At 72.8% G+C, this 21,929-nt stretch overlaps 1 protein-coding gene across 6 annotated transcripts in view; it reads left to right on the forward strand.

Moving 5' to 3' along the window:
• ITGAL (integrin subunit alpha L) overlaps nucleotides 1-21,185 on the forward strand; it is a 47,499-nt gene extending 26,314 nt beyond the window's left edge. For 3 of the 6 annotated variants that reach the window (XM_075928768.2, XM_075928764.2, XM_075928766.2), the window contains exons 10-30: nucleotides 696-772; nucleotides 1,507-1,639; nucleotides 2,211-2,347; nucleotides 2,615-2,755; nucleotides 3,289-3,498; nucleotides 6,664-6,794; nucleotides 8,340-8,497; nucleotides 8,599-8,750; nucleotides 8,905-9,036; nucleotides 9,678-9,751; nucleotides 9,827-9,968; nucleotides 10,709-10,819; nucleotides 10,900-10,982; nucleotides 11,644-11,745; nucleotides 12,202-12,274; nucleotides 17,186-17,293; nucleotides 17,397-17,474; nucleotides 17,966-18,088; nucleotides 18,170-18,268; nucleotides 18,439-18,549; nucleotides 18,620-21,185. In XM_075928768.2, the coding sequence (XP_075784883.2) occupies nucleotides 696-772; nucleotides 1,507-1,639; nucleotides 2,211-2,347; nucleotides 2,615-2,755; nucleotides 3,289-3,498; nucleotides 6,664-6,794; nucleotides 8,340-8,497; nucleotides 8,599-8,750; nucleotides 8,905-9,036; nucleotides 9,678-9,751; nucleotides 9,827-9,968; nucleotides 10,709-10,819; nucleotides 10,900-10,982; nucleotides 11,644-11,745; nucleotides 12,202-12,274; nucleotides 17,186-17,293; nucleotides 17,397-17,474; nucleotides 17,966-18,088; nucleotides 18,170-18,268; nucleotides 18,439-18,549; nucleotides 18,620-18,763 (2,519 nt within the window). In that variant the 3' untranslated portion in view covers nucleotides 18,764-21,185. Of the gene's footprint in view, nucleotides 1-695; nucleotides 773-1,506; nucleotides 1,640-2,210; nucleotides 2,348-2,614; nucleotides 2,756-3,288; nucleotides 3,499-6,663; nucleotides 6,795-8,339; nucleotides 8,498-8,598; nucleotides 8,751-8,904; nucleotides 9,037-9,677; nucleotides 9,752-9,826; nucleotides 9,969-10,708; nucleotides 10,820-10,899; nucleotides 10,983-11,643; nucleotides 11,969-12,201; nucleotides 12,275-17,185; nucleotides 17,294-17,396; nucleotides 17,475-17,965; nucleotides 18,089-18,169; nucleotides 18,269-18,438; nucleotides 18,550-18,619 lie in introns of those variants that run through there. The other 3 variants (XM_075928767.2, XR_012903739.2, XM_089778989.1) reach the window with 3 other exon arrangements.
• The last annotated feature ends 744 nt before the right edge of the window (nucleotides 21,186-21,929 follow it).

Genomic DNA, 21,929 nt, shown 5'->3' on the forward strand with positions numbered 1-21,929 from the left:
CGTCTCCCGCCTGGGTCTCTGGGGGTTCGGGACGGGGAGCCCCCCCGGACGCTGGGCCCCGTCTCCCGCCTGGGTCTCTGGGGCTTCGGGACGGGGAGCCCCCCCGGATGCTGGGCCCTGTCTCCCGCCTGGGTCTCTGGGGGTTCGGAACGGGGAGCCCCCCCGGATGCTGGGCCCCGTCTCCCGCCTGGGTCTCTGGGGGTTCAGGACGGGGAGCCCCCCCCGGACGCTGGGCCCCGTCTCCCGCCTGGGTCTCTGGGGGTTCGGCACGGGGAGCCCCCCTGGACGCTGGGCCCCGTCTCCCGCCTGGGTCTCTGGGGGTTCGGGACGGGGAGCCCCCCCGGATGCTGGGCCCTGTCTCCCGCCTGGGTCTCTGGGGGTTCGGGACGGGGAGCCCCCCCGGACGCTGGGCCCCGTCTCCCGCCTGGGTCTCTGGGGGTTCGGGACGGGGAGCCCCCCCGGACGCTGGGCCCTGTCTCCCGCCTGGGTCTCTGGGGGTTCGGGACGGGGAGCCCCCCCGGATGCTGGGCCCCGTCTCCCGCCTGGGTCTCTGGGGGTTCGGGACGGGGAGCCCCCCCCGGATGCTGGGCCCTGTCTCCCGCCTGGGTCTCTGGGGGTTCGGGACGGGGACCCCCTCCTTGGATGCTGGGTCCCATTCCCTGCCTGGGTCTCACCCCCTCTCTTCCTCCCCCCAGGAATAGGCCAGGTTTCCAACACCAGCTCTCTCCAGCTGGAGCTCTCGCAAGGAGGATTCAGCGCCCTGCTCACCCCGGTGGGTAGAACCCCCTTACCTCACGGTGGGGGGAAAAGGGGGGTGTTGGGCACATGGGCTCCAGCCACACCTGGGGGGCAGGGGAGGCAGATCCCCCCCCCAGGGCTGGAGACACAGACCGTGTGCTGTGCATGGTCCCACCACTAGGGGGAGACAGTCCCCTGGCTAGGCGCCCCCTAGGGGTGTGCTGGGTGCAGTGCGTAGCCAAGTGGTTTCTGGTCTGCAAGGTGCTAGTAACACTGCTGATTCGGCGGGGCTGCCAGCGAGCTCTGCCCAGGCCAGGCTGCCTTCGGGGGCGTCCCCCTGGCTACTGACCAGCCCCCGGGCATATCGCTATCGGCCCGGCTCCGCCCGCGGCTTCCTCCTTCTAGCGACCGCGATGCGGCCTCCTCCGGGTCCCAGCCCCCTAGTTCAGGGCAGACGCTTCGCGGCCACTGGGGAACGGACGCCCCACGGCGCTGGTGGGTCTAAGGCCGGTCCGTGTGCCGGGTCCCTGGCCGTCCGCCCTCGCCCTCGCCCAGGAAATCTGCGCCGGGTCCCCTCCCGCCGGGAGCGCCGCCAGGATCGCTCGGAGCAGTCCCCCTCCCTGAGCACGCGCGCCCCCCGCCGCCCTGCCCGCTCACAGGGCGCTGCCCCATGCCGGGCCGGGTTGGGGGAGGGGAGCAGGGCCCTGCGGGGGGCGCTAGGACTCCTGGGTCCCTCACCCCCCTTCTCTGTCTCCCCGCGACCCCCAGGAGGCCATTGTGGTGGGTGCGGTGGGGGCCTACGACTGGGCGGGGGGGCTGGAGGAGCGGCGGGAAAACCCCCCCCGCACGACCTTCTTCAACGAGTCCTTGCTGCGGGAGGAGGCAAAGGCGGCTTATCTGGGTGAGTGGCCCGGCCCCCCCCTTATTCCCCCCCTTTTTCCCCCACCTGTCCCTTCTTCCCCCCACTCCCCTTTTCCCACCCCTCCCCCACCTGTCCCTTCTTCCCCCCACTCTCCTTTTCCCACCCCTCCCCCACCTGTCCCTACTTCCCCCCACTCCCCTTTTCCCACCCCTCCCCCACCTGTCCCTTCTTCCCCCCACTCTCCTTTTCCCACCCCTCCCCCACCTGTCCCTTCTTCCCCCCACTCCCCTTTTCCCACCCCTCCCCCACCTGTCCCTTCTTCCCCCCACTTCCCTTTTCCCACCCCTCCCCCACCTGTCCCTTCTTCCCCCATTCCTCTTTTCCCACCCCTCCCCCACCTGTCCCTTCTTCCCCCCACTCCCCTTTTCCCACCCCTCCCCCACCTGTCCCTTCTTCCCCCATTCCTCTTTTCCCACCCCTCCCCCACCTGTCCCTTCTCCCCCCTCCTCTTCCCCCCTCCCCCCTCCCTCTTGCCCATGTTCTGCACCCCTTTCCCTCCCTCCCTCCCTCCCCCAGCGCTCCCCACACTAACTCCCTCCCCTCCCCACAGGCTACTCCCTGGCCCTGGCCCACCGGGGGGGTAGTGACCTGTATGTGGCCGGGGCCCCCCGGTTTGGGCACGTCGGGCGGGTCACGGTCTTCCAGAGCAACAGCAGCCAGGTCGGAGGCAGCGTCCTGGGGGAGCAGGTGAGCATCATGCCGTGGCCCCGTCCGTCTGTCCCCAGCTCCCCGTCTGTCTGTCCACTTGCACCCTTGCCTGCCCTTCCAGAGCGCCCGTCCGTCTGTCTGGCAGCCCTCAGCCCTGCCCGTCTGTCTGTCCGTCCCTCCATGTCCCATGTGTCCATCTGTCCGTCAGTCCGTCCCTCCACCCCGTCCATCTGTCCGCCCACCCTCCCTCCCCCCGTCTGCCTGTCCAGCCCCTCAGCACCCTGCATCTGTCCGTCCCTCCCCCAGGTGGGATCCGCCTTCGGGGCCGAGCTCTGCACCCTGGACCTGGACAGCGATGGCGACACGGATCTGGTTCTGATCGGGGCCCCTGGCTACCAGAACCGCCACTGGGGTGGCCTGGTCTGGGTCTGCGCCCTCGGGGAGGGGGTGAGACGGGGGCAGAGGGGTGAGGGCAGGGAGAGAGGTGGGGGCTGGGATGATGGGGGCAGGGAGAGGGGTGGATGGGGCTGGAGTGGTGGGGGCTGGGGTGAGGGGGCAGGGAGAGGGGTGGATGGGGCTGAGGTGATGGGGGCAGGGAGAGGGGTGGGGGCTGGGGTGAGGGGGCAGGGAGAGGGGTGGATGGGGCTGGGGTGATGGGGGCAGGGAGAGGAGGGGGTGGGGGGCAGGGAGAGGAGGGGTGGGGGCTGGGGTGGGGGGCAGGGAGAGGGGTGCATGGGGCTGAGGTGATGGGGGCAGGGAGAGGACGGGGTGGGGGGCAGGGAGAGGGGTGCACGGGGCTGGGGTGGGGGGCAGGGAGAGGGGTGCACGGGGCTGGGGTGGGGGGCAGGGAGAGGAGGGGTGGGGGCAGGGAGAGGGGTGGGGGCTGGGGTGGGGGGCAGGGAGAGGAGGGGTGGGGGATGGTGGGGGGGCAGGCTGGGGGGCAGCGGGCGGGGCTCTGAGCCCCCCTCTCCCTGCCCCAGGGCTCTCTGAACTGCACCCAGAGGTTGCGGGGGTCCCCGGGGGACGGGCTGGGCCGGTTCGGGGCAGCGCTGGGCCCCCTGGGGGATGTGAATGGGGACGGCAGAGAGGACGTGGCCATTGGGGCCCCCCTGGACGACGACGGGCTGGGGGCCCTTTACATCTTCCTGGGGGAGCTGGAGAGACTGGCCCTGAGAGACTCCCACAGCCAGGTGAGATGCCCAGGGGCTGCGGGCGGGAGCAGGGGGCACTGGCAGGGCTGGGGGCAGGGCTGGGGGGGCTGCGGGGCGGGAGTGAGGGGCACTGGCAGGGCTGGGCTGGGGGGGCCGCGGGGCGGGAGTGAGGGGCACTGGCAGGGCTGGGGGCAGGGCTGGGGGGGCTGCGGGGCGGGAGTGAGGGGCACTGGCAGGGCTGGGGGGTGCGGGGCGGGAGCGAGGGGCACTGGCAGGGCTGGGGGCAGGGCTGGGGGGCTGCGGGGTGGGAGCGAGGGGCACTGGCAGGGCTGGGGGCAGGGCTGGGGGGGGCTGCGGGGCGGGAGTGAGGGGCACTGGCAGGGCTGGGGGGGCTGCGGGGCGGGAGCGAGGGGCACTGGCAGGGCTGGGGGCAGGGCTGGGGGGGCTGCGGGCGGGAGCAGGGGGCACTGGCAGGGCTGGGGGGGCTGCGGGGCGGGAGCGAGGGGCACTGGCAGGGCTGGGGGCAGGGCTGGGGGGGCTGCGGGGCGGGAGCGAGGGGCACTGGCTGGGCTGGGGGGGCTGCGGGGCGGGAGCGAGGGGCACTGGCTGGGCTGGGGGGGCTGCGGGGCGGGAGCGAGGGGCACTGGCTGGGCTGGGGGGGCTGCGGGGCGGGAGTGAGGGGCACTGGCAGGGCTGGGGGCTGGGCTGGGCTGGGGGGGCTGCGGGGCGGGAGTGAGGGGCACTGGCTGGGCTGGGGGGGCTGCGGGGCGGGAGCGAGGGGCACTGGCAGGGCTGGGGGCAGGGCTGGGGGGGGCTGCGGGGCGGGAGTGAGGGGCACTGGCAGGGCTGGGGGGCTGCGGGGCAGGAGTGAGGGGCACTGGCAGGGCTGGGGGGGCTGCGGGGCGGGAGTGAGGGGCACTGGCTGGGCTGGGGGGGCTGCGGGGCGGGAGCGAGGGGCACTGGCAGGGCTGGGGGCAGGGCTGGGGGGGCTGCGGGGCGGGAGAGAGGGGCACTGGCTGGGCTGGGGGGGCTGCGGGGCGGGAGCGAGGGGCACTGGCAGGGCTGGGGGCAGGGCTGGGGGGGCTGCGGGGCGGGAGCGAGGGGCACTGGCAGGGCTGGGGGCAGGGCTGGGGGGGGCTGCGGGGCGGGAGTGAGGGGCACTGGCAGGGCTGGGGGCTGGGCTGGGCTGGGGGGGCTGCGGGGCGGGAGTGAGGGGCACTGGCTGGGCTGGGGGGGCTGCGGGGCGGGAGTGAGGGGCACTGGCAGGGCTGGGGGGTGCGGGGCGGGAGCGAGGGGCACTGGCAGGGCTGGGGGCAGGGCTGGGGGGCTGCGGGGTGGGAGCGAGGGGCACTGGCAGGGCTGGGGGCAGGGCTGGGGGGGGCTGCGGGGCGGGAGTGAGGGGCACTGGCAGGGCTGGGGGGGCTGCGGGGCGGGAGCGAGGGGCACTGGCAGGGCTGGGGGCAGGGCTGGGGGGGCTGCGGGGGGGAGCAGGGGGCACTGGCAGGGCTGGGGGGGCTGCGGGGCGGGAGCGAGGGGCACTGGCAGGGCTGGGGGCAGGGCTGGGGGGGCTGCGGGGCGGGAGCGAGGGGCACTGGCTGGGCTGGGGGGGCTGCGGGGCGGGAGCGAGGGGCACTGGCTGGGCTGGGGGGGCTGCGGGGCGGGAGCGAGGGGCACTGGCTGGGCTGGGGGGGCTGCAGGGCGGGAGTGAGGGGCACTGGCAGGGCTGGGGGCTGGGCTGGGCTGGGGGGGCTGCGGGGCGGGAGTGAGGGGCACTGGCTGGGCTGGGGGGGCTGCGGGGCGGGAGCGAGGGGCACTGGCAGGGCTGGGGGCAGGGCTGGGGGGGGCTGCGGGGCGGGAGTGAGGGGCACTGGCAGGGCTGGGGGGCTGCGGGGCAGGAGTGAGGGGCACTGGCAGGGCTGGGGGGGCTGCGGGGCGGGAGTGAGGGGCACTGGCTGGGCTGGGGGGGCTGCGGGGCGGGAGCGAGGGGCACTGGCAGGGCTGGGGGCAGGGCTGGGGGGGCTGCGGGGCGGGAGAGAGGGGCACTGGCTGGGCTGGGGGGGCTGCGGGGCGGGAGCGAGGGGCACTGGCAGGGCTGGGGGCAGGGCTGGGGGGGCTGCGGGGCGGGAGCGAGGGGCACTGGCAGGGCTGGGGGCAGGGCTGGGGGGGGCTGCGGGGCGGGAGTGAGGGGCACTGGCAGGGCTGGGGGCTGGGCTGGGCTGGGGGGGCTGCGGGGCGGGAGTGAGGGGCACTGGCTGGGCTGGGGGGGCTGCGGGGCGGGAGCGAGGGGCACTGGCAGAGCTGGGGGCAGGGCTGGGGGGGCTGCGGGGCGGGAGTGAGGGGCACTGGCAGGGCTGGGGGGCTGTGGGGCGGGAGCGAGGGGCACTGGCAGGGCTGGGGGCAGGGCTGGGGGGGCTGCGGGGCGGAAGCGAGGGGCACTGGCAGGGCTGGGGGCAGGGCTGGGGGGGCTGCGGGGCGGGAGCGAGGGGCACTGGCAGGGCTGGGGGCAGGGCTGAGGGGGCTGCGGGGCGGGAGCGAGGGGCACTGGCAGAGCTGGGGGCTGCGGGGCGGGAGCGAGGGGCACTGGCAGGGCTGGGGGCAGGGCTGGGGGGGCTGCGGGGCGGGAGTGAGGGGCACTGGCAGGGCTGGGGGGCTGCGGGGCGGGAGCGAGGGGCACTGGCAGGGCTGGGGGGGCTGCGGGGCGGGAGCGAGGGGCACTGGCAGGGCTGGGGGCTGGGCTGGGCTGGGGGGGCTGCGGGGCGGGAGTGAGGGGCACTGGCAGGGCTGGGGGCTGCGGGGCGGGAGCGAGGGGCACTGGCAGGGCTGGGGGCTGGGTTGGGCTGGGGGGGCTGCGGGGCGGGAGTGAGGGGCACTGGCTGGGCTGGGGGGGGCTGCGGGGCGGGAGCGAGGGGCACTGGCAGGGCTGGGGGCAGGGCTGGGGGGGCTGCGGGGCGGGAGTGAGGGGCACTGGCAGGGCTGGGGGCAGGGCTGGGGGGGCTGCGGGGCGGGAGCGAGGGGCACTGGCAGGGCTGGGGGCAGGGCTGGGGGGGCTGCGGGGCGGGAGCGAGGGGCACTGGCAGGGCTGGGGGCAGGGCTGGGGGGGCTGCGGGGCGGGAGCGAGGGGCACTGGCAGGGCTGGGGGCTGGGCTGGGGGGGCTGCGGGGCGGGAGCGAGGGGCACTATCCAACCTCCCCCCCCCCCCCCCAGCGTATCTCCGGCGGGTGTTTCTTTCCTGCTCTGCGGTTTTTCGGCCAGTCTGTGCGGGGGCGGCTGGATCTCAGCGGGGACGGGCTGCCGGACGTGGCCGTGGGGGCCCTGGGCCGGGCCGTGCTGCTCAGGTGAGGGAGAGGGGGGCGTGTGGCACTGTGGTGGGAAGCTCGCAGCACTGGGGCTGGGGGGAGGTCGGGGCTGTTCCAATCACTGTGCGCTCCTGAGCCCCCCCCCTGCCGCTCTCTCTGCCGGAGGGGGCCAGGCAGGACGCCCTGGGGCGCATGTCGGGGTCTCACCTCCTGGCCCCCCCCTTGCCGCTCTCTCTGCCGGAGGGGGCCAGGCAGGAGGCCCTGGGGCGCGTGTCGGGGTCTCACCTCCTGGGCCCCCCCCTTGCCGCTCTCTCTGCCGGAGGGGGCCAGGCAGGAGGCCCTGGGGCACGTGTCGGGGTCTCACCTCCTGGGCCCCCCCCTTGCCGCTCTCTCTGCCGGAGGGGGCCAGGCAGGAGGCCCTGGGGCGCGTGTCGGGGTCTCACCTCCTGGGCCCCCCCCTTGCCGCTCTCTCTGCCGGAGGGGGCCAGGCAGGAGGCCCTGGGGCGCGTGTCGGGGTCTCACCTCCTGGGCCCCCCCCTTGCCGCTCTCTCTGCTGGAGGGGGCCAGGCAGGACACCCTGGGGCACGTGTCGGGGTCTCACCTCCTGGGCCCCCCCCTTGCTGCTCTCTCTGCTGGAGGGGGCCAGGCAGGAGGCCCTGGGGCGCGTGTCGGGGTCTCACCTCCTGGCCCCCCCCTTGCCGCTCTCTCTGCCGGAGGGGGCCAGGCAGGAGGCCCTGGGGCGCGTGTCGGGGTCTCACCTCCTGGGCCCCCCCCTTGCTGCTCTCTCTGCCGGAGGGGGCCAGGCAGGACTCCCTGGGGCGCGTGTCGGGGTCTCACCTCCTGGCCCCCCCCTTGCCGCTCTCTCTGCCGGAGGGGGCCAGGCAGGACACCCTGGGGCGCGTGTCGGGGTCTCACCTCCTGGCCCCCCCCTTGCCGCTCTCTCTGCCGGAGGGGGCCAGGCAGGACACCCTGGGGCGCGTGTCGGGGTCTCACCTCCTGGCCCCCCCCTTGCCGCTCTCTCTGCCGGAGGGGGCCAGGCAGGACACCCTGGGGCGCGTGTCGGGGTCTCACCTCCTGGCCCCCCCCTTGCCGCTCTCTCTGCCGGAGGGGGGCCAGGCAGGACACCCTGGGGCGCGTGTCGGGGTCTCACCTCCTGGGCCCCCCCCTTGCTGCTCTCTCTGCCGGAGGGGGCCAGGCAGGACACCCTGGGGCGCGTGTCGGGGTCTCACCTCCTGGGCCCCCCCCTTGCTGCTCTCTCTGCCGGAGGGGGCCAGGCAGGACACCCTGGGGCACGTGTCGGGGTCTCACCTCCTGGGGACCAGGGGACAAGAGCTTCCCCGGGGGGGGCAGGACAGTGCAGGAGGGGAGCTGCAGGGGGGGAAGCATGAGGGGAGCAGACTAAGTGACCCCCCCAGGCAACTGAGGCTCGGCCCCAGCTCCTCCGTCCGCGCTGGATCTCGGAGCAGCACCGACCCTTCTCCCTCAGCGGCCCGGGGGTCCCGTCCGGCTGCGCACGGGGGTGGGGGGGGCCCCGACACACCGCCTGTCCCCCCCCTCACTGTCCGCGCCTCCGTCCCCCGGCAGGGTCCGTCCGCTGATCGGCGTCGCCCCCTCCCTGGCGCTGGCTCCCGCCCGGATCCCCCTGGGCGAGGCCGGCTGTGCGGGGCCCGCGGGCCAGCTGGCTGGGCAGGTCAACCTGACCCTGTGCTTCAACCTCCGCCAGATCGGCCAGAGGGGGCCAGGTGAGCCCCCCCCCCCCTTCCCGGACTCTCGCACCGTTGTGTGGCCCCCCTCCCCCACCCCCTCTGCTCCCGGCCCTGCTCCCACTCTGCTTTCCCCCCAGCGCCCCTTCACGCCAACGTCTCCTTCGCGCTCCGGCTGGACCCTGGGAGCTCCAACCCGCGCCTGGTGCTGCACGACGGAGCCTCGCAGCTCCTGGACTCTGTGCGGGTCGGCGCGGCGCCAGAGTGCACCACCAAGACCCTGCACGCCCTGGTAGGTCCCGCCCCCCCCCCGGCACTGCTGTGGGGCAGCTCGCAGCACGGGGGAGTTCATGGCTGGGGCACTGCTGTGGGGCAGCTCGCAGCACGGGGGAGTTCATGGCTGGGGCACTGCTGTGGGGCAGCTCACAGCACTCACTTCCCCCCAGGCCTGCCTGGAGGATTTCCTGACCCCGGTGGAGCTGCGGATGAATTTCTCAGTCCAGGGGGAGCCAATCGAGGGCACCAGGGGTCTGACACCCCTGCTGTCCCCTGACACCAACACAACCACTCACCTCAAGGTACCCCGCCCCCACACGCAGCTGGGTGCCCGGGTCCCCTCCCCCCCATACCACCCGGATGCCTGGATCTCCTCCCCTCCACTCCCCCCCCCCACCATACCACCCAGATGCCTGGATCCCCTCCCCCCCCCCCATACCACCCGGATGCCTGGATCCCCTCCCCCCCATACCACCCGGATGCCTGGATCCCCTCCCCCCCCATACCACCCGGATGCCTGGATCCCCTCCCCCCCCATACCACCCGGATGCCTGGGTTCCATCCCAGCCCCCTTACCTTGTAATCCCAGGTTCTGGGTCCCCTCCCCTCCTCCTGCTACTGCACCCGGCCCTGGGCCCTTGGCTCCCCGCGGTGCCCGGGGCTGTGACCAGCGCCCGGCCCTGGGCCCTTGGCTCCCCGCGCTGCCCGGGGCTGTGACCAGCGCCCGGCCCTGGGCCCTTGGCTCCCCACGCTGCCCGGGGCTGTGACCGGCGCCCGGCCCTGAGCCCTTGGCTCCCCGCGCTGCCCGGGGCTGTGACCGGCGCCCGGCCCTGGGCCCTTGGCTCCCCGCGCTGCCCGGGGCTGTGACCGGCGCCCGGCCCTGGGCCCTTGGCTCCCCGCGCTGCCCGGGGCTGTGACCGGCGCCCGGCTCTCTGCCCCGCAGGTGCCCTTTGAGCGGCGGTGCGGGGCGGACGAGGAGTGCGTGGCCGACCTGCGCGTCTCCTTCAACTTCTCGGGGTGAGTGGCCCCGGCAGCCCCCGCCCCGCGCCCCTGCTGGGCCAGGCCGGGCCGGACTCAGCGTGCACTTTGCAGGTCCCCAGGCCTCCGGCTCAGCCCCCGCTTCCTCCTCAACCTGACGGTGCAGCTGGAGAACGCGGGAGAAATGGCTTTTGGGCCGGCGCTGACCCTCCAGTATCCCCCAGGGATGGCCTTCCGGGGGGGCTCTGTCCTGCAGGTAGGGGGCTGTGGGGCGGGAGTGAGGGGGGCAGAGGCTGGGGGGTGGGGCTGTGGAGTGGGATTGGGGAGCACCTGCAGGGCTGGGGGAGGGCTGGCAGGGGCTGCGGGGTGGGGGGCACTGGCAGGGCTGGGGGCAGGAGTGGGGGGACCAGCGGGGGGGCTGGGCTGGCAGGGGCTGTGGGGCGGGAGCGGGGGGCACCGGCAGGGGGGCAGGAGTGGGGGGACCAGCGGGGGGGCTGGGCTGGCAGGGGCTGTGGGGCGGGAGCGGGGGGCACTGGCAGGGCTGGGGGCAGGAGTGGGGGGACCAGTGGGGGGGCTGGGCTGGCAGGGGCTGTGGGGCGGGAGCGGGGGGCACCGGCAGGGGGGCAGGAGTGGGGGGACCAGCGGGGGGGCTGGGCTGGCAGGGGCTGTGGGGCGGGAGCGGGGGGCACTGGCAGGGCTGGGGGCAGGAGTGGGGGGACCAGCGGGGGGGCTGGGCTGGCAGGGGCTGTGGGGCGGGAGCGGGGGACACCGGCAGGGCTGGGGGCAGGAATGGGGGGACCAGCGGGGGGGCTGGGCTGGCAGGGGCTGTGGGGCGGGAGCGGGGGGCACCGGCGCGGCTGGGGGCAGGAGTGGGGGGGACCAGCGGGCGGGCTGGGCTGGCAGGGGCTGTGGGGCGGGAGCGGGGGGCACCGGCGGGGGGGCAGGGCTGGGGCGGGCCGAGGGGCGCTGTCCCTAACTGGCCCTTGCTTTCCCCAGTCCCGCTGGCCGCTCTCTCTGGTTTGCAGCCTGCCCGGGGCTCTGGGCGACCTGTCCGCCCCCACCAGCTCCTGCCAGCTGAGCCCGGCGGTGCTGCGGGAGCAAACGACGGTGAGTGAGGCGGGGGCGGGGGGGGGGCTCAGGGTCCCGGGTCTGCCCCTGGCGCCGCGTCTCACCTTCGCTCCCCCCAGGTGTTCCTGCGACTGGCCTTCCACGTGTCCTCCCTCACCGCCTGGCCCGCGGCCCCCGCCTCCTTCACCCTCCGAGCCGCCTGGTGCGTCCCGCCTGGGGGAGCCACGGGGCCCGCCGGCGCTCTCCGCTCTGCGTCCGTCCGTCCGACTCTCGTCATCCCTGTGCCTGGGGGGCCCCTGGGCGTGCCCAGGGCAGGGCGGGCTGCCGGCGGGAGCAGAGTCCCCAGGCCTGGGGTGCGGCCGGGCCCCGAGACGGCCCGCGGGTGCTGGTGGCAAGACCAGGGCGGAGCTGGGGACGCGTCCTGCCTCCGAGCCGCAGGGCCAGCGGGCTGAGCTGCTGCCTGTCTGTGTGGGGGTACGGCCTGGCCCGGCGGCTCTGCTCCCGCAGCCCTGCGATACCGGCCGCCTGCAGCACCCCCCGGTACCCCCTGTCCGTCCCCCCAGCTCTCCATGTGCCACCTGCTGGGGGGTGCCCTGGGGGGCTCTAGGGACAGGGGGCCTGCTCCATGGAGGCTGGGGGGAAGGGGAGGCTGCCCCAGGGGGCTGTTGGGTTGGGGGGGCTGTCCCGGGGGGGCTGTGGGGAAGGGGGAGCTGTGGGGAAGGGGGGGCTGCCCCAGGGGGCTGTTAGGTTGGGGGGGCTGTCCCAGAGTAGCTGTGGGGAAGGGGGGGCTGTGGGGAAGGGGGGGCTGTGGGGAAGGGGGGGCTCTGTGTCCCAAGCTCAGCCTGTTCCCCTCCCCCCTGCAGTCAGAACGAGAACGGGACGAGCGGGACGAGCGGGACGCTGGCGGACAACGCAGCCACGCGGGAGCTGCCAGTTCTGCGCCCCGTGGACGTCATCGTGAAAGGGTGGCAACCCCCGACCCCCCTCGGTCCCTCTCCCCCCCGGTGCCCTGCCGGCCCCTTTCGGGGGCCCCGGGCTCCACCCAGACCCTGTGACGGCGCGTGGGGGAGCCCCCGCCCCTGCACCCGCAGCAGCCGGAGCTCACTGCGCCGGCCAGTGGAAGGGGGCTCAGTGCTCCTCCGGGCACAGCCCAGCACAGGCGCGAGGGGCCAGGACGCCTCAGCCCCCTTGGGGCAGGGTCCATCCCCCACCCCCTGCCACAAACTGCCCCTCCCAGCCCTGCCCCCAGCCCGGTGTCCGTCCCCCTCCCTCTGTGTCTCCCCGGGAAGAGCCTTGTTCCCTGCCCAGGCCGGGCCGGGGTGTCTGGGCCCATCCCCACGTGGGCGAGTCGGCGGGAATCCCAGCGCAGCGCGGGGGGCCCGGTTACAGCCACCCCCCCGCTGACGCCCCGTCTCCCCCAGGCTGGGTTCAATCACCTACATCAGCGTCTCCGCGGAGCGGCCGGAGCCACACGCCATCGCCCACGGCTACCAGGTGAGCGCGGCTGCGCCTGGCTGAGCCGCGTGGCGCCCGAGGGGGCTGCGCGGGGACGGGGCTGAGACCGGGCGCTCGGTGCCGGGTGGATTCGGGCGCCCGAGGGGGCTGCGCGGGGACGGGGCTGAGCCCGGGCGCTCGGTGCCGGGTGGATTCGGGCGCCCGAGGGGGCTGCGCGGGGACGGGGCTGAGACCGGGCGCTCGGTGCCGGGTGGATTCGGGCGCCCGAGGGGGCTGCGCGGGGACGGGGCTGAGCCCGGGCGCTCGGTGCCGGGTGGATTCGGGCGCCCGAGGGGGCTGCGCGGGGACGGGGCTGAGACCGGGCGCTCGGTGCCGGGTGGATTCGGGCGCCCGAGGGGGCTGCGCGGGGACGGGGCTGAGCCCGGGCGCTCGGTGCCGGGTGGATTCGGGCGCCCGAGGGGGCTGCGCGGGGACGGGGCTGAGACCGGGCGCTCGGTGCCGGGTGGATTCGGGCGCCCGAGGGGGCTGCGCGGGGACGGGGCTGAGACCGGGCGCTCGGTGCCGGGTGGATTCGGGCGCCCGAGGGGGCTGCGCGGGGACGGGGCTGAGACCGGGCGCTCGGTGCCGGGTGGATTCGGGCGCCGGAGGGGGCTGCGCGGGGACGGGGCTGAGCCCGGGCGCTCGGTGCCGGGTGGATTCGGGCGCCCGAGGGGGCTGCGCGGGGACGGGGCTGAGACCGGGCGCTCGGTGCCGGGTGGATTCGGGCGCCCGAGGGGGCTGCGCGGGGACGGGGCTGAGACCGGGCGCTCGGTGCCGGGTGGATTCGGGCGCCCGAGGGGGCTGCGCGGGGACGGGGCTGAGACCGGGCGCTCGGTGCCGGGTGGATTCGGGCGCCCGAGGGGGCTGCGCGGGGACGGGGCTGAGACCGGGCGCTCGGTGCCGGGTGGATTCGGGCGCCCGAGGGGGCTGCGCGGGGACGGGGCTGAGCCCGGGCGCTCGGTGCCGGGTGGATTCGGGCGCCCGAGGGGGCTGCGCGGGGACGGGGCTGAGACCGGGCGCTCGGTGCCGGGTGGATTCGGGCGCCCGAGGGGGCTGCGCGGGGACGGGGCTGAGCCCGGGCGCTCGGTGCCGGGTGGATTCGGGCGCCCGAGGGGGCTGCGCGGGGACGGGGCTGAGACCGGGCGCTCGGTGCCGGGTGGATTCGGGCGCCCGAGGGGGCTGCGCGGGGACGGGGCTGAGACCGGGCGCTCGGTGCCGGGTGGATTCGGGCGCCCGAGGGGGCTGCGCGGGGACGGGGCTGAGACCGGGCGCTCGGTGCCGGGTGGATTCGGGCGCCCGAGGGGGCTGCGCGGGGACGGGGCTGAGCCCGGGCGCTCGGTGCCGGGTGGATTCGGGCGCCCGAGGGGGCTGCGCGGGGACGGGGCTGAGACCGGGCGCTCGGTGCCGGGTGGATTCGGGCGCCCGAGGGGGCTGCGCGGGGACGGGGCTGAGACCGGGCGCTCGGTGCCGGGTGGATTCGGGCGCCCGAGGGGGCTGCGCGGGGACGGGGCTGAGCCCGGGCGCTCGGTGCCGGGTGGATTCGGGCGCCCGAGGGGGCTGCGCGGGGACGGGGCTGAGACCGGGCGCTCGGTGCCGGGTGGATTCGGGCGCCCGAGGGGGCTGCGCGGGGACGGGGCTGAGCCCGGGCGCTCGGTGCCGGGTGGATTCGGGCGCCCGAGGGGGCTGCGCGGGGACGGGGCTGAGACCGGGCGCTCGGTGCCGGGTGGATTCGGGCGCCCGAGGGGGCTGCGCGGGGACGGGGCTGAGCCCGGGCGCTCGGTGCCGGGTGGATTCGGGCGCCCGAGGGGGCTGCGCTGGGACGGGGCTGAGCCCGGGCGCTCGGTGCCGGGTGGATTCGGGCGCCCGAGGGGGCTGCGCGGGGACGGGGCTGAGCCCGGGCGCTCGGTGCCGGGTGGATTCGGGCGCCCGAGGGGGCTGCGCTGGGACGGGGCTGAGCCCGGGCGCTCGGTGCCGGGTGGATTCGGGCGCCCGAGGGGGCTGCGCGGGGACGGGGCTGAGACCGGGCGCTCGGTGCCGGGTGGATTCGGGCGCCCGAGGGGGCTGCGCGGGGACGGGGCTGGGGCGCTCGGTGCCGGGTGGATTCGGGCGCCCGAGGGGGCTGCGCGGGGACGGGGCTGGGGCGCTCGGTGCCGGGTGGATTCGGGCGCCCGAGGGGGCTGCGCGGGGACGGGGCTGAGACCGGGCGCTCGGTGCCGGGTGGATTCGGGCGCCCGAGGGGGCTGCGCGGGGACGGGGCTGAGACCGGGCGCTCGGTGCCGGGTGGATTCGGGCGCCCGAGGGGGCTGCGCGGGGACGGGGCTGAGCCCGGGCGCTCGGTGCCGGGTGGATTCGGGCGCCCGAGGGGGCTGCGCGGGGACGGGGCTGAGACCGGGCGCTTGGTGCCGGGTGGATTCGGGCGCCCGAGGGTGCTGCGCGGGGACGGGGCTGAGACCGGGCGCTTGGTGCCGGGTGGATTCGGGCGCCCGAGGGGGCTGCGCGGGGACGGGGCTGAGACCGGGCGCTCGGTGCCGGGTGGATTCGGGCGCCCGAGGGGGCTGCGCGGGGACGGGGCTGGGGTGCTCGGTGCCGGGTGGATTCGGGCGCCCGAGGGGGCTGCGCGGGGACGGGGCTGAGACCGGGCGCTCGGTGCCGGGTGGATTCGGGCGCCCGAGGGGGCTGCGCGGGGACGGGGCTGAGACCGGGCGCCCGGTGCCGGGTGGATTCGGGCGCCCGAGGGGGCTGCGCGGGGACGGGGCTGAGACCGGGCGCTCGGTGCCGGGTGGATTCGGGCGCCCGAGGGGGCTGCGCGGGGACGGGGCTGAGCCCGGGCGCTCGGTGCCGGGTGGATTCGGGCGCCCGAGGGGGCTGCGCTGGGACGGGGCTGAGCCCGGGCGCTCGGTGCCGGGTGGATTCGGGCGCCCGAGGGGGCTGCGCGGGGACGGGGCTGAGCCCGGGCGCTCGGTGCCGGGTGGATTCGGGCGCCCGAGGGGGCTGCGCGGGGACGGGGCTGAGACCGGGCGCTCGGTGCCGGGTGGATTCGGGCGCCCGAGGGGGCTGCGCGGGGACGGGGCTGAGACCGGGCGCTCGGTGCCGGGTGGATTCGGGCGCCCGAGGGGGCTGCGCGGGGACGGGGCTGAGCCCGGGCGCTCGGTGCCGGGTGGATTCGGGCGCCCGAGGGGGCTGCGCGGGGACGGGGCTGAGACCGGGCGCTCGGTGCCGGGTGGATTCGGGCGCCCGAGGGTGCTGCGCGGGGACGGGGCTGAGACCGTGCGCTTGGTGCCGGGTGGATTCGGGCGCCCGAGGGGGCTGCGCGGGGACGGGGCTGAGACCGGGCGCTCGGTGCCGGGTGGATTCGGGCGCCCGAGGGGGCTGCGCGGGGACGGGGCTGAGCCCGGGCGCTCGGTGCCGGGTGGATTCGGGCGCCCGAGGGGGCTGCGCGGGGACGGGGCTGAGACCGGGCGCTCGGTGCCGGGTGGATTCGGGCGCCCGAGGGGGCTGCGCGGGGACGGGGCTGAGCCCGGGCGCTCGGTGCCGGGTGGATTCGGGCGCCCGAGGGGGCTGCGCGGGGACGGGGCTGAGACCGGGCGCTCGGTGCCGGGTGGATTCGGGCGCCCGAGGGGGCTGCGCGGGGACGGGGCTGAGCCCGGGCGCTCGGTGCCGGGTGGATTCGGGCGCCCGAGGGGGCTGCGCTGGGACGGGGCTGAGCCCGGGCGCTCGGTGCCGGGTGGATTCGGGCGCCCGAGGGGGCTGCGCGGGGACGGGGCTGAGCCCGGGCGCTCGGTGCCGGGTGGATTCGGGCGCCCGAGGGGGCTGCGCTGGGACGGGGCTGAGCCCGGGCGCTCGGTGCCGGGTGGATTCGGGCGCCCGAGGGGGCTGCGCGGGGACGGGGCTGAGACCGGGCGCTCGGTGCCGGGTGGATTCGGGCGCCCGAGGGGGCTGCGCGGGGACGGGGCTGGGGCGCTCGGTGCCGGGTGGATTCGGGCGCCCGAGGGGGCTGCGCGGGGACGGGGCTGGGGCGCTCGGTGCCGGGTGGATTCGGGCGCCCGAGGGGGCTGCGCGGGGACGGGGCTGAGACCGGGCGCTCGGTGCCGGGTGGATTCGGGCGCCCGAGGGGGCTGCGCGGGGACGGGGCTGAGACCGGGCGCTCGGTGCCGGGTGGATTCGGGCGCCCGAGGGGGCTGCGCGGGGACGGGGCTGAGCCCGGGCGCTCGGTGCCGGGTGGATTCGGGCGCCCGAGGGGGCTGCGCGGGGACGGGGCTGAGACCGGGCGCTTGGTGCCGGGTGGATTCGGGCGCCCGAGGGGGCTGCGCGGGGACGGGGCTGAGACCGGGCGCTTGGTGCCGGGTGGATTCGGGCGCCCGAGGGGGCTGCGCGGGGACGGGGCTGAGACCGGGCGCTCGGTGCCGGGTGGATTCGGGCGCCCGAGGGGGCTGCGCGGGGACGGGGCTGAGCCCGGGCGCTCGGTGCCGGGTGGATTCGGGCGCCCGAGGGGGCTGCGCGGGGACGGGGCTGAGACCGGGCGCTCGGTGCCGGGTGGATTCGGGCGCCCGAGGGGGCTGCGCGGGGACGGGGCTGAGACCGGGCGCTCGGTGCCGGGTGGATTCGGGCGCCCGAGGGGGCTGCGCGGGGACGGGGCTGAGACCGGGCGCTCGGTGCCGGGTGGATTCGGGCGCCCGAGGGGGCTGCGCGGGGACGGGGCTGAGACCGGGCGCTCGGTGCCGGGTGGATTCGGGCGCCCGAGGGGGCTGCGCGGGGACGGGGCTGAGACCGGGCGCTCGGTGCCGGGTGGATTCGGGCGCCCGAGGGGGCTGCGCGGGGACGGGGCTGAGACCGGGCGCTTGGTGCCGGGTGGATTCGGGCGCCGAGGTCTCCTCTTCCCTCTTCCCTCTGCCTGTGTCCCCCACGGCTCAGGTGCAGAATTTGGGCCACTCCGCTGTGCCCGTCAGTGTGACCTTTGAACTCCCCATCCGGGCCGAGCTCGGCTTCGTCTGGAACGTGTCTGCGAAGCTCAGTGAGGGGGTGAGTCCCTGGGGCAGGGCCGAGGGGCCCGGGGGGGTGAGGGGGGGCAGAGAGCAGGACTCCTGGGTTCTCCGGTGGCACAGCCTGCGCCCTTCCCTTGCAGGGACAGCAGTTCGCATGCTCCCCTCCCCTGACCCTCCGAATGGGGACTGCAGCCAAGACCCCCAGGGAGCCCGTGACAGTAAGATCCAAGCCGAGATGCAGCCACCTCTGGGGTGGGCGGGCACCGGTTACAACAGTGGGTTGTGGGGCAGGGGACGGGGCCCGTCTGGGTCGGGGGGGGCTGGGCGCTCGGGGACGGGGCCCGTCTGGGTCGGGGGGGGCTGGGTGCTCGGGGACGGGGCCCGTCTGGGTTGGAGGGGGCTGGGCACTCGGGGACGGGGCCCGTCTGGGTCGGGGGAGCTGGGCGCTCGGGGACGGGGCCCGTCTGGGTTGGGGGGGACTGGACGCTCGAGGACGGGGCCCGTCTGGGTCGGGGGGGACTGGACGCTCGAGGACGGGGCCCGTCTGGGTCAGGGGGGGCTGGGTGCTTGGGGACGGGGCCTGTCTGGGTTGGAGGGGGCTGGGCGCTCGGGGGTCCCCGCCGGCGCTGGGATGCGGCCCTTCTGGGGAGGAGCCGTGTGGCTGCGACGTGGGACGGGCTGGTGCCTGACTCTGCTTCCCTTGCTCCAGCGCGGGTGCCTGGGGGCGTCTGTCTGCACCCGGGTGCGGTGTGAGGTGCCCTCTCTGGGCAGCGGGGAGTCCCTGGGATTCACCTTCACGGGGGAGCTGTACCGAGCTGAGGGCGGAGCGAAGGTAGGCCCAGCGACGTGTGGGGGGGGGGGGCTCTCCCGGTGCAGCCTGCCCTCACCCTCGCCCTGTCCGTCTGTCCCGCAGCTGGAGGCCCGCCGGCTCTGGCTCCGCAGCGAGGCCACTGTCGGCATCGACGAGACCCAGTATTTCCAGAGCCAGCCGGAGCAATTCCAGTACAGCCAGGTACTGGGGCAGGGCTCTCGGGGGCGGGGCACAGGGGCCTCTCCCCGCTTTGGCAGGGCAGTGGGGGCCAGTGGTTAGAGTGGGCTCCCGGCCCGGCTCTGGGAAGGCAGCGGGGGCTAGTGGGTAGAGCAGGACCCCCGGGCTCTCTCCCCAAGCGTGTGTCTCCGCAGGTCACCACGGAGGTGGAGGTGATCTCCCATTTCGACCCGGTCCCGGTGATCGTCGGCAGCTCCCTCGGGGGCGTCCTGCTCCTCGCCGTGCTGGTCGCGCTGCTCTACAAGGTGAGCCCCCCCCCCCGGCACCCGCCTGCCCCTCTGCCCGGCAGCCCCCTGACCCCCTTCTCTCTCCCAGTTCGGCTTCTTCACACGGAATCGGCCCATGAGCCCAGAGGAGACTCCAGGAGGAGAGACTGTGTCCGGGGCTCAGCAGGGAAACGGGGACCCCCCGAAGGCCCCCGCCGCGCAGGGATCCACCGACCCCCAGGGGACATCATGACCAGGAGGGGCTCGGAGCCAGGATGCCTGGGTCCTCTGGAGGGTGGGGGGACTAGTGGTTAGAGCCGGGGGCTGGGAGCCTGGGTTCTTGCCTTGGCTCTGGGATGGGCATGCGGTCTAGTGGTTAGAGCAGGGGGGCTGGGAGCCGGGACGCCTGGGTTCTCCCCCCAGCCCTGAGGCAGGGCAGTGTCTTGTATCTGTTCATTTTAGTCCCGTTTCTGTTCTGTGGTTTTTCTTTGAATTTCCCCCTCTGGTTTGAAACCGCGCCCCGCACCTGGAGACAAAAGCTGCCTTGTTAGCGTGTGGCTGCCCCAGTGCCCGGTCTGCCCCACACGGCTTGGCTGGCCCGGGCGGGAGGAGAGCCAATGCCGGTGTGCGCCTGCTGGGCCCTTGAAAGCAGAGCCAGCCGGAGAGCAGGAGAGCGGCCAGACGGGGTCAGAGCAACGGTCCAGCCAGCCGTGTCCTGGGGGAACCCATCAGGTCAGCCTCACCTCCTCCCTCCCCTGGCGCCCACCTCCGGACAGACAGAGGCCAGGGACACGGTTCCTACGCAGCCTGGCCAATAGCCATTGGTGGACCTGTGACGTGGGGGGGGGGGGGCTGCTCGTAACCTGCTCGTAACGTTCGGAACAGCTGTTGAGCGGAGTAACGCGCCGGCGAGATCATGCTAATGAAGTGCAGGATATTTAAATCCCCGCTTCATTGACTATTTCGAACGCCTGCATTTGCATCCCTAGTTCGAACTAGGGTGCAAGTGTGGACAGACCCTTAGTTTGGGGAGATCTTTATGAAGCTCTTCACGGTCTGCTTTGGTCTTAACTATCTTGAGCAGTTTGGTCTCATCTGCCACCTCCCTGCTTACCCCTTTCTCCAGATCGTTTATGAATAAGTGGAATAGGATTGGTCCTAGGACTGACCCTTGGGGGACCCCACTAGTTACCTCCCTCCCCTCTGAAAACTGCCCATTTATTCCTACCCTTTGTTTCCTGTCTTGTAACCAGTTATCAGTCCACAAAAGGACCATCCCTCTTGTCCCATGACAACTTACTTTGCTTAAGAGCCTTTGGTGAGGGACCTTGTCAGAGGCTTTCTGGAAACCTAAGTACGCTACATCCACTGGATCCCCCTGGTCCATCTGTTTGTTGACCCCCCTCGAAGATCTCTAGGGGTACGTCTACACTTGCCCCATAGTTCGAACTAGGGAGGCTAATGAGTGCGACCGAAATTGCAAATGAAGCGTGGGATTTAAATATCCTGCGCTTTGTTAGCATGTTCCCAGCCGGTCGCCATTTTGGAAATTGACTAGCCTGGAATAACTGCCTGCCTCTACAAGTGGCAGAGAAGCGCGATTCCGAGATAAACCCCTTAGTTCAAATTAACAGTTAAACTCATTTCCCCCAGCTCATTATGTTCATCCATATCTCTGACAATTTTATTCTTTACTATTGTTTCAACAAATTTGCCTGGTCCTGACGTTAGACTTACTGGTCTGTAATTGCCGGGATTGCCTCTAGAGCCTTTTTTAAATATTGGGGTCTCGTTGGCTACCTTCCAGTCATTAGGTACAGAAGCCGATTTAAAGGCAGGTTACAGACCACAGGTAATAGTTCGGCAATGTCCCATTGGAGTTCTTTCAGAGCTCTTGGGCGAATGCCAGCTGGTCCCGGTGACTTGTTACCAGGGCTTGACAAATGGCGGTGAAATCTACTCGCCATGGGCGTGTAGAAACGGTGATTTGTCGAGTCCTGCTTGTTACTGTGAAGTTTATCCATTTGTTCCAAAACCTCCTCTACTGACACCTCAATCCGGGACAGTTCCTCAGATTTGTCACCTAAAAAGACTGGCTCCGATTTGGGAGTCTCGCCAATATCCTCAGCGGTCAAGACTGAAGCAAAGAATTCATTTAGCTTCTCCGCTATGACTTTATCGTCTTGGAGGGCTCCTTTAGCATCTCCATCGTCCAAGGGCCCCGCGGGTTGTTTAGTCGGCTTCCTGCTCCTGATGTACTTAAAAACATTTTGCTGTCACTTTGTCAGATTTTGGCTAGCTGCTCTTCAAACTCCTTTTTGGCTTTTCTTGTTACATTTTTACACTTCATTTGACACAGTTTATGGTCCTTTCTATTTTCCTCACTAGGATTTGACTTTTTCTTTTACCTGGATAGCTTTTTATCTCTCACTGCTTTTTTACCTGGTTGTTAAGCCCCGGTGTCACTTTTGTGGTTCTCTTACTGTGTTTTGTAATTTTGGGTTTACATTTAAGTTGGGTCTCTATTATGGTGTCTTTGAACAGTGTCCATGCAGTTTGCAGGGATGTGACTTTAGTCAGTGTTCCTTTTAATTTCCGTTTAACTAACTGCCTACCTTGGTGTAGTTCTCCTTTCTGAAATTAAATGCCAGAGTGCTGGGCTGCTGAGGTGTTTCCCACCGCAGGGATGTTACCTTTTATTACATGATGGGCACTATTTCATAGCGGTCCAGTTATATGTACCTCTTGGACCAGATCCTGCGCCCCCCCCCCCCCTTAGGAGGAAATGAAGAACAGTCTCTCCCCTTGTGGGTTCCAGACCCAGCTGCTCCGAGAAGCAGTCAGTTAAGGTATCAAGAAAGTTTCTCTCTGTATCCCGTCCCGAGGTGACGTGTCCCCAGTCGATACGGGGATAGCTGAAATCCCCCCACTGTTACTGAGTTTTTTAATTTGATAGCCTCTCTAATCTCGCTTAGCATTTCATAGTCACTATCACTGTCCTGGTCGGGGGTCGATCGTATATCCCGACTGCTCTATTCTTCTCATTGGAGCATGGAATTACTATCCAGAGAGATTCTAAGGAACAGTTTGGCTCATTTAAGATTTTTACTTCATTTGAGTGTCTACATTTTCTTTCACATATAGGGCTCCTCCCCCACCCACACGACCTGCTCTGTCCTTCTGGTAGATTTTGTACCCTGGTGTGACTCTCCTGTTGATTGTCCTCATTCCACCAAGTTTCCGTGATGCCTGTTCTGTTAATATCCTCCTTTAAAACGGGGCACTCTAGTTCACCCTTTTTACTATTTAGACTTCTAGCATTTGTGTACAAGCACTTTAAGCATTTGTCACTATTTATCTGGCTGCCATTCCCTGATGTGTTAGATGCTTTTTCATTTGATTGGCTCATCCGATTGGAC

The sequence above is a fragment of the Pelodiscus sinensis genome, chromosome 5, assembly GCF_052426305.1.
Source record: "Pelodiscus sinensis isolate ZL-2025 chromosome 5, ASM5242630v1, whole genome shotgun sequence".
In the NCBI taxonomy this organism is placed as follows: domain Eukaryota; kingdom Metazoa; phylum Chordata; order Testudines; family Trionychidae; genus Pelodiscus; species Pelodiscus sinensis.